At 40.6% G+C, this 11,017-nt stretch overlaps 1 protein-coding gene across 2 annotated transcripts in view; it reads left to right on the top strand.

Annotated features, from left to right (window-relative positions):
* PIGN (phosphatidylinositol glycan anchor biosynthesis class N) overlaps window positions 1-10,501 on the top strand; it is a 99,687-nt gene extending 89,186 nt beyond the window's left edge. For both annotated transcript variants that reach the window (XM_058032914.1, XM_058032922.1), the window contains exons 27-29: window positions 278-320; window positions 1,915-1,967; window positions 10,193-10,501. In XM_058032914.1, coding sequence (XP_057888897.1) covers window positions 278-320; window positions 1,915-1,967; window positions 10,193-10,316 — 220 coding nt within the window. In that variant the 3' untranslated portion in view covers window positions 10,317-10,501. The remainder of the gene's footprint in view (window positions 1-277; window positions 321-1,914; window positions 1,968-10,192) is intronic.
* Window positions 10,502-11,017: the final 516 nt, after the last annotated feature.

Genomic DNA, 11,017 nt, shown 5'->3' on the forward strand with positions numbered 1-11,017 from the left:
GCTCTTTGCAAGATTCTTTTGTTCTCCAAAAAATCACTCAGGTTTCTCCATTGCAAAATCGAAACCCTATTAATGTGAAATTATAAATGCCACATGTCCTAGTAGTGTATTTTAATTGTTCCTAGTAGATTGAAATGTGCCTGATTGTTTGAAAGGCAAATGCAAGAAATCATATCTTTATTTAATTTCTTTCTGTGGGTTTTAATAAGCTCTTCTAATAGCTGTGTCCATAAAGAAAGGTTGATGGTCTGACTTTGTTGGGTTTTTTTCTTTGCAGCCTTTTCCTCATTGTTCTTGTGATTTCAGACATTATGGCTTTGGTAAGTTGTTGTTGCACATTCTCTTCAAATAAGATCAAGAAGCAGCGAGTTCTCCTAATTCCATCAAGAGAGATCTGAATTTGTTTCAGACTTCAAAGTTTTTCTAACTAGGGCAGAGAATTGGATTGAAATCCTAGCATAACTTAGAGATAAAACTCTTCCAATCACTGCTTTTCAAATTTCATGTAATTAATGCTTCTGAAGAAGTAATGTTCTCATAATAGTAAGAGACAAAATGAAGTAATAAGTTAACATTTGGAGTTCCTCATGTGCTTTATGATCAAATTCCTTGGGAAAAATTAAACAAGAATATCTGTTTTAGCTGTGTTCAGGGTTTGGTTAATTGTTCAGGAATTCCAAACCTGTTGCTCACCCCAGCTTCTCTTGAAAAAGAGAGGAAAAGGAGAAATGCTTTACCCACCAGCTCCATTACACTTGTCAGAATCCAGGAGATCAGCAACATCCAGACAGACACTTTGTGCCCTTTGTAGTAAGCTGTCAGGAAATGCTATCTTCAGAAAGCCTGCATCCACAAACCAAGCTAGCCAAAACAACCCAAAGCTGAACAATTCCCCAACACAGTTTTTGCAGGTTAAAAGTGTGTTTTTGTTGCCCACTCCAGCTGTCTTCAAATCAGCAAGCAGTGCCACTGGTAAATAGAAACCTTTTCAAATCGGCAGGTAGAGCTGGTGTTGTCACTTTATACATGCTGCTTTTGTTTTATCCCTTGGAGTAAGCATTCCTGATCTTATTTCTTAGTACAGTGTGATCTGTAAATATCACCTGATAGGAAAAACAGCAAGTAAAAACCAAATAATTGCTAATTTGTCTGTAGAGTGAGAAAAGGAGAAGGTGTGGCTGTGTTAGGTTTCAAATAAGTCTATGTGTCTAATCTGCTTTTGGGTAACTTCCACAGGAAAATAAATAGTATACCAACAAACCACATTCATAGCATTTAACTAATAAAATCAGTGTAATTAAACCAAAAGAAGACTACAAGTTCTTACTGGTGTGTAGCAGGCCCCAGTATACCCAGGTCTTACGTCTCAAGTATTCTCCTGTTTTCAAGAAATGAGAAAGTAGCAGGCCAAAAAGAGAACATGTTTGTAGTCTTGAATCAATGGGGCCACCAACTAGAATTAGGGGAATTCACTAATAGGGAAGTACTATCCTCTCCCAAAATTATTCCCACTTTACAGGTAGAGAACTGCCAGAGTTGCCCAAAGACATTTGTGTTGAAATTCCATGAAAACTTTTAGGCACTATGCATTATTTGGCATGTTGTTATTTCAAACAATGAGGTAGCTTGGCTTTTCTTATTGAAAAAGTTCTGCTATTTCTCTGGTTTCTGCAAGCCAAGCTAGACAGAACTTCATCCATCTCTTGATGTTTTTGTTTGATACCATGTTAAATCTATTTCTGGTTCCTAAACTATTCTTTACTGTGGTCCAAATGATCATTCCTGGAAAGGTATGCATATTCTGTGGGAAGAATTAGAAATTTGAGGTAAGCAGCCTGAAAAAAATTTGGTTGAATTTTCTCTTTCAAATTGTGCATGTACTGATGTACTAATTGAAGTTGTTTTATTTTCTAGCATTTTTTCTTTTTGGTTAAAGATTATGGAAGCTGGCTGGATATTGGCACAAGGTACAGTACCTTTTTTGCTTCCACTGCGTTTTTAAACCTTCATGGGTTCATACTATTGTTTATCTACTCCTAATTCTTGTCATTTTTTCCAATTACTCTACTTAATCAAATGCTTTGGGGATGTTCCACATACATAAAACACATGTGCACACTTACATATACCTATCCCAAGCTAAAACTTGTGCCAGAGCAACACAGAGTAAGTAATAAATCCAGCATGGCAAGAAATACAGTTAGTAGGATCTATTTGAAGAGTAATTATGCAAAACCTATTTTAATTAAATGTTTTGCATTTTAATTGGTTGTAATCACTGTTAAAATAACAATTTATTGAAGTTGTTAATTACCTTGTTACTAGTTAAGCCTCCATATACAGTTCACTGTGAAGTAGTGAACCTTGTGTAAATATGTTGGTGGCTACCAAGGCCCATGCACTTATCCTCCCCCTAGTTGGGGAATAGTTTAGCATTTACACATAGCAATCACAGCTAAATGAGAGAATTTGTTTTGCATTATATTATGCAGTCATATTAACCTCAAATACAAAGAATACACATTTCATATTTACCTTCCCTGAGTTGTGAAAATAGATAAAATGCTGTAGTAAGCTTAGTAAGGGAGCGCGTTGTTTCTAATCCAGCCACTCTGGTCACTTGGCACTGTTATTTAAACAGAAGCTGAATAGTGACCCATTGTTACTATTCTGTTTAGTCTACGTGTGCTCCGTGCTTTGCTTTTGTGAGCCCCTTTGTTCCCAGCAGTGTGTGCACACATGTTCTTTGGAGGTTCCCATTCCTGCTCACTGTTCCTTTCTGAGGTTCCTAGTGGGCAGAGGTACATCTAGATCAAACAGTGAAATGTCACTTCAGCATCCCACTTCCTTGCTATGGTCAGTTTATTGTAAGTCAGAGGGCTTCATCCTTTGGTTTGAATTCCTCTGCAGATTAGTAAGGATATTAAAGCCCTCAGAAAATTTCTGTTCTGTTGGGCAAGAGTTTTTTGATTAGAGAGTTAGCAGCAAAACTGTAAATTGTTACAAGTACCCAGAAGCTTCCTCTCTGATACACGGTCTTCATAGCTAGAGCTTTACAACAGTAATGCATTGCTGGATCTATTTCAGCTGGAAGGTTGCCTTATTCTGAAGAGTTTAGGAGAGCTCATTATGTACCACTAATTCTGCCTCTGTGTGTATGTGTTTTGATCACTGAAGAAAGCACTGAAAAAGGCCTCTGATAAGAGTAATTTGTGATTAATTTTTAACACGGAAATTCATGATGTTCAGGCAACCTCTGTCATTACTTCACTTTTGAGTGCTTGACTCTATCACCTATGTTATTTTATTGTAGTCTCTTTATATATGTCTTGTATGTAGATGTCTATATGCACATCAGAAAAATAAGGAGGTTGCTTAAGAAAGGAAGTGAAGCCATAGGTGTGGAGCTAAGTGGTCCTTCCTTTATCTAGCATGAGCACTATTTTGGCACCAGAACTTTCTCCTCTGAGCAGATTTCTAATGTGTGCTTCTCAGGCTTGGCAAAATTAGCAGGCAACAGCAGATATTTTTTTTTGTTTGTTTGTTTGTTCCTGAAAGAGAAGATGAGCTTCAAGGGGTTTTGGGTAATTCCCGAAACCAGTGGGAGTGAGATACTAACATAGCTCTTTCCTGTCCTCCTGTTGCAAGTGCAGTGACAGCTCTGTGGCATTCTCATTGCAGTGTTGTCTGTTGCTGCTTTGACAGCAAGGTCCAAAAATATCCTGTCTTACAACAGGCAACATTTTCCATGTTGCCAAAGCTTTCCTGAGAATAGGACAAGTCATTAGGGACAGCTGCTGTCATATTTTTCTTTTTATCTTGTCACACTGATAGGAAGTGTGTATGTGTGTGTCAGTAAAAATACCTGGATTTGTGTTATATTACTGGTTAGCACATCAGTGAAATCAGAGGTAGAAAACCTGCAGCCTAATTGCCTGGTGGAGATTCATTCCTCTAAAGTCTCTCAGAGCTCAGTGGTGTATGTGCCACATTTGTAAAGCTTTGATGTGTGTTTCCTTACTCATCCTGTTTAGTGGTGATGGGCTTTCCATGGGTTTTCTAACTACCATGTTCAAAAGTTCTCTGTGTTCTCTCTCTTACTAGGAACATGCAAGTTGAGTAGGAGACTCATTAGGCAATATTTGGTTTTTCCAACAGCCAAGTTTCATATAGATGAGCTGGCTTTAAATCCCTTGCAATAAAAAGACCTTCACTGCTTTTTCACCTTGATGTTTTCTTTCCTAGTGGATCTTATTGTTTGGAAGTAAGGTTTGTTTACTGAACTGACATTTTCTATTCTTAAAAATTTCACCCCTCACTCCTGGCTTTTTGCATCCTGTTCTGCTATGCCTTAACTATATGACATGACACTTTACCATGCCTCACATTTGCCTTAACAATACGATGTCTTTATTCTCCCAGTGGAATTCACCAGGTCACATAAGTGTTGTCTTTGAATGGAAGCAGATTTCTACCTCTTCCATTCTTCCAGTTCATTAATGAAATGCTGAGCAACAACAGATCAACATATAGTCTGGTATTACCACATTCAGCAAATTATCAATGCACCACTGATTCCTTCCTCTCAGTAAATTATCAATTACCATAAATATTTATGGCTTCTTAGAAAGTTTTAAAGCCCCTTTTCTTAATGGTGATGCCAAAATCAATGTAAGCTTGTCTTTCAGAGAGTGCTTTTCATTGTTTTGGTATAATAATGGGATAATAGTCTTGCAGGGAATGCAGGACTCAAAGCAGCAGCTTAAATAAACTTCTAAGGTGTGCTTCACTTTGCCCTCTACCTATATACCTTGAGGTAACCTGAATTACATCATATGACCCAGAAGAACACACCACTAAATTTCTTAAAAATAATAATGTAATTTTCCTAGTGTTTTTGATGTATTAGTGTGATCATGAGTGGTTTGTTCAGACAGATCCTTTCATTTTTGAATAAGAACCAAATGGAATAGCTAGCTTTTCAGCTTCTGTGTCACTACAATAATTTCTCTGCAGCTTAAAAGGTGTTTATCTATCTCTGTCTGTAGATTTCCAGAAAGAGAGAGAAATAGCCTTTAAAGCCTACTATATCTTTACAGTACATGCACTTTGTAAATAGTTGTATAACCTGATAGTAAAGATAAACCTTAAAGGTTCTTTATATGGCTATTATATAGCTCTATACAGACACATACTGTACTATTCCTTCTCTTTATAGCTGCTGGAAGATAAAGATATGATCTTAACTGCGCTTCTGCAGTTTCAAAGGTCAGGGGACATAAATAAAGCACAAAACTGGGGTTTTTTAGGTTTTAGGAATAATGGAGTCAATTTTGGGGTTGGGGTGCTGGGGCTTCTTGGTTGAACTGTTACAACAAGAGTTCTGTGATTTGTTTTTGGTGAAACTGAGGAGAGAGGGTGTGACATCCTGGCTGGAAAAGCAAGAAATTTAAAATTCAGGATCTAAATCTGGGGTCTCAGTGTGTGCTTGGAAACAGTTCAAAGAGCATGTCACAAAGAAATAATGTCTCTGGATACTTCTGGAGAGTGCTTGTCCAAGTCTTTGCACAAGTTGTTTTTGTTTTACTTATTTTGTTCCTAGCTGTTTTAATTGCTATGGTGACTTACTCCATCTTCTTGTCTTTCCAGCTTCTAATCAGGTCTGTCATCTTAGGAATTAGCCTGTCTTGAGAGAAAGCCAAGTTTCGGAGCAAGATTGATTCCCACCGCTTATCCCCCTGATTTTTTTAATATCTTAGATTCTTCTTGTCTTCCTTTTTTCTCACCAATATACACTGTCACAAAGCCAGGAGGTGGTAGTACCTCATATGTTCTCCTTGTGGTTCCTTGCCACTGAAACAGGTGTCTTGCTCCCTGATAAAAAATATTCCTACCACCAGCTTTGCCTGTTGACATTGATCCCTACATGGTCACTCACCTTTCCATTGAACAGTGCCACCTTACCATAGATCATCCATGATCCCCCACACCTGCCACCTCTGCCATCTCATCCTTTTTAAGCATTGCCCCACTGTGCCCCATTATACTCTTCTCTTGTACCTGTTTAATGGCTCTTGTTCCTCCACATGGATCTAATTTGCCTGGAGCCTAGAATCTCACTCCTCATTAGCTCAGGTTCGACTTCTGATGCAGAAAGCTTGTTTTGAGAATTACCTCCTTCACTGTAACTACATGTCCAGTCAAGGGTATAGGTTCTGAATTGTGTAGGGATCAAGATTTGACACTGCTTTTGTGGCTTATACCTGTAAGAGTCTGGTTTTCTTTGTTTACATACACCATTACCCCAGCCTAAGAAGTAATTTACCAGGCAGAGCTGCCCACAGACAGTGCAGTGCCAGTTGCTGAGAGACACAGAGATGCTGGCTCTTTGTAATTACATGACAAGCAGATTGAAATTGTTTTTATTGTGCTCTATGGCATTATATATTCTTTATATAATAAAGAGTATATAGTCTTTATTATATAAAGGATATATATTTTAATGTCTGATATTTTATTAAAGGAGCATAACTATGCAGACCTGTGCAGTATAGCAAGGGAGAAGTGTGTGCAACACTCTCTTCTCTAGAAAAGTATGGAGGATCCACTCCCTCAGCTGACAGGTGGCTCAGGAGAGTTTGAAGAGACCTTTTTGCTTTGAGAAAGCCCTTCCCTGTGCTCCACCAAATCCTGATCACATCCAAAAGAGCTCCTTTTGGAGGGTGCACAGGAACTCAGATGCCTGTCTGAGGACCATGCATGGTTTGTGATGGTCTTGGGGTATCTATGGGAATAAAGGCAGGGTCTTCACTTGGCTTGTGATTTTCAGATTTCGCATTCACACTTTCTTTGAAAGTTACAAGGAAAGTGGTGTTTGCTTGCTTACATGAAAAACTAGAATTCTGGTGCCAGGTAAGAAGGAAAGCTGAGGTGTTACAAGTAAGGCAGGAGACACTGTGTCCAGCTGTTAACCAGAGTGGCTGTTCCCTTAGGAGTCAGCAACCTTATCTACCTGTGGTGAATGTACTGTCCCCAAGGCCACATTATGCCATGAAGATAACTGCAACAAGAGTTTGAGTTTCATCTGTCAATGTGTCCTTTCCCATGGAGAGCTGAAACCAAAGTTGTAACACACCCAGGTGATCTTTCAAGGGCAGCTCTTGAGGGAGTTGATCTTTGTTGTTGTAAATGTGCTGTGAACAATGAAGTCCAAAGTGCACTGCCGAGGTGACATAAGGCTTTGTGCCTGACTTCATGTTCCCTGTATCCCTTCTTACACCTTCCCCACAGAAACAGGACAGGAGCTTGGCTCTTGTAGACACGCTGCTCTGCCACTCATTGAGGTCTGAGCCCTTTTATGATGGTGGATTTTTCTAATTGATTTCTTAAAACTAATCATTTGAGTAAGGCATTTGTGAGGTGTTTTAGTCAGACTTAACTGAAACAGAAAAATCTTACAGCATACATCAAGTCTGTTTTCATGTTGTCCATGTTTGGTCCTTTGGTTGCTGGCACCCTGGCTGTGGAAGAACTTTTTTGATTACTTTTACTTTGTGGAGAGATGGTGCTTCTCCACTTCACAAGTCTAAATTGTGTAGAGCCAGAGTTGTCACAGTCTCAGGGTTGTGAGGATTGATAGTGTCGGCATTATGAGCTTTGCTGCTCTTCTGTGGCTAAACTCTCAAACTGAATGAGTCCTCTGGCAGAAATTCTGGGTCATTAAGCCAGCAAGCATTCCTTGCAATCCTTTTTTGTGACTAAACTCAAGACTTCATCGAGTCTGAAGTTACTCTGTTTGTCCTAAAGAGCCATCTACTTTGGGATAATAGGTATGGGTGCATCAGGAGGTATGGGTACCTCTTATGTCAGAGTGCTAGTTTCTTCAGTAATCCCAAGCAAAACCAAAGCTACGCTGGATGCATAATGGACATGGGTGCAGCAGTGTTTCCTCTGCAGCTCTAACCTGAAATGTCACTGGTTTTGGAAGATTTCTGGTTTCTGAATGACTAGTGGTTTACATTAACAGTACCCAATTCAGATCTTACAGAATCACACAATGGTTGAGGTGGGAAGGGACCACTGGAGGTCACCCAGTCCAACCTCCCTGGTCAAGCGGGGTACCCCAGAACACATAACTCAGGATTGTGCCCAGATGGCTGTTCTCCAGGGAAGGAGACTCCACAGCCTCTCTGGGCAACCTGTTCTGGTGCTCAGTCACTTGCACAGTAAAGAAGTTCTTCCTCATGTTGAGGTGGAACTGCCTGTATTCCAGTTTGTGCCCATGGCCTCTTGTTCTGTTCCTTGGGACCACCAAGAAGAGCCTGCATCCATCTTCCTGATACCCTCCCTTCAGGTACTCCTCAATACTAAACATTGAGGAGGTCCCTTCTCACATGTTTCTGTTCAAGACTGAACAGGCTCAGCTCTCTCAGCCTTCCCTTGTAAGAGAGATGTTCCAGTCTTAGTCCCTTGATCATCTTCTTAGCCCTCCCCTGGACCTGATCGAGGAGCTCCCTGTCTCTCTTGTACTGAGGAGCCCAGAACTGGACCCAGCTCTCCAGATGTGCCTCATCAGGGCTGAGCAGAGGGGCTGGGTCACCTCCCTCAACCTGCTGGCAACAATGCTCTTCCTAATGTACTGCAGGATACCTTTGGCCTTCCTGGCCACAGGGATGCATTGGTGGTTCATGGACAGCTCATTGTCCACCAAGACACCCAGGTCTGTCTCCACAGAACTGCTTTCCAGCGGTCAGTCCCCCAGCCTGTCTTGGTACTTAGGGTTATTCTTCCCCAGGTGCAGGACCCTGCATGCATGCATCTGACATAAACATCTGAGTTGTCTTACTACCAAGGAATGTCTACCTGAAGGCAAGTTCTCTCTAGATCCTGTGTTATAGTTGACAGCAAATGTTGCCTGTTGACAGCCTTTGTTGAATCTCAGGCAGTTCTTTGCTGCCCATCTCTCCAACCTGTTGAGGTCCCTCTGAGGGGCTGCACAGCCCTCTGGGATATCAGCCACTCCTCCCAGCTTTGTGCCATCAGTGAGCTTGCTGAGGAGGCACCTGCACATGTGGATGTCAAGTTTGACTGAATGGTCTGTAATCCAATTCTCCCACATGAAGGGAAAGTTTGCCTTCCTCCAGATTTCTCCCTGATCTCCTGGGTCAGGAGTTCTTGAGAGATAGCCTTGGCAGTGAAGACTGAATGCATTCAGTATCTCAGCCTTTTCTGCAGCCTCTGTTGCAAAGGTCACTGCTCCATTCAGTAGCAGACCCACATTTGCCAGAGTTTTCCTTGTGTTATTGGTGTCTTTGAAGAAGCCCTTCTTGTTATTCTCGACATCCTTAGCCAGATTTAATTCCAAATAGACCTTGAACCCATTGAACACTGAATGCTGAATGTCCTGGACTGAACCTTAGTCTGACCCTAAATAGCCCATCTGTAACACCAGTGAACCCTCAGGTGTAACAGAATTTGAGCAAGTGGAGAAGAAGCTCACTGCTTGTTAGACTTTTAATCATTAGTGGCTTTAGTGGCTTCAGGACATCCTAACCCAGAAGCTGCATTTTCATATTGTGTTTATTAGCCAGTCTTGAACTCATCTCTTTCATCTCTTTGCATGTGCTACCACAGCACAGAATTCTACAGATTTTAGCAATGTTCTGGAAAAAAGTAGTGGGGTTTTGTGTTTTTTTTTTTTTTTTTTTTTTTTTCTTAAAGCTATTTGTCACTAGGACAGTGTTTTCTATAGAAAATTTCATTTCATCTAACATAAATATCTGAGTTGTCTTATTACCAAGGAATGTCTTCCTGATGGCAAGTTCTCTCTAGATTCTGTGTTATAGTTGACAGCAAATGAAAGTTTTGCAGTTGTTTCACTCACATACACTGAATTATCCATTTGAATGAAAAGTAAACCTGGTACTCTTACTCACTTGATGTATGCTCAGTTGTGTTTTCTGTTGTCCCCACCATTTTATTTTGTCAGAGACTTGGGTTTTTACATGACAGGACTGCTATTAATACTTGTCTTCTAAGAGCAGTGTATATGAAATTACATCCTAGGTGAACAATTAGGCCTACTTAAAATGGAAAAAAAAAATAGAGGGTTATTCATGTCAGAGGTTTTTTTTTCTTTACTCTGCAAATTTGTATTTTTCTCTCACTTTTTTTATCTGTCTCTTCCTTGCAGCATCAGCCACTATGTGCTGGTGATGTCACTGACCATATTTATGATGGTGATGAATGGACTGGCCCAGCTGTTAACCACACGGAGACTTGAACTTCCCAGAAGGAATAAGCACCATTCCATGTAATGGAGCATTCTCAGACTTCCTCTGAACCAACCTCCAGCTTTGGAACGTAAATAAGGGTTCATGGACTGGAGTGCCAAAATCCCATCCAGCGATCGAGTGCTGTGCTGATACAGATTAAATGCTGTCACAGACTGAAATTTGCATTTGAGGGTTACCATTGAGATACCAATGGGAATATGGGAATAAAAAAGCCTCTGATTATTCTTCAGGTGTACACATTTCTTGAACGTGACAACAGCAACAAAATTCTTTTTAAAATACATAGGCAGCTGTCATTTGGGTTGTGTTTTTTGGGGAGGTGTTTTTGTTTGTTGGTTGTTGTTGTTATAACTTGGCTGCCAGGTGTTTGTCTATACTCTCATTAGGAGTCTGCAAAATTCTAGCTTAGTTTCATGTCTTGCACCTCCCAGACTAAGTCATGAATGGGCAGATGGCTTGTTTGTGTGTACCTGATGTGGCACACACGTTGGAATATCTCTGAAACGGGCTGTGCTTTTTGCCAGCCCTGCCAGCGTGCCTGCGAGGATATCTTGAGGCAGGTTAAGGCTGGTGTGCTGTGAGGCTGTTGCTGTAAGACAAGGTCTTTCAGCTCATCCTGCTGTGAATTGCTGCTGCTGACTGGGCTCTCCTGCTGCCTCCTGTGCTTGGGCAGGCTGAGCAGGAAGACATTCAGGTATGACACTCATGATCCAAATGAAAAG

The sequence above is a fragment of the Melospiza georgiana genome, chromosome 1 (assembly GCF_028018845.1).
Source record: "Melospiza georgiana isolate bMelGeo1 chromosome 1, bMelGeo1.pri, whole genome shotgun sequence".
Classification (NCBI taxonomy): Eukaryota; Metazoa; Chordata; class Aves; order Passeriformes; family Passerellidae; genus Melospiza; species Melospiza georgiana.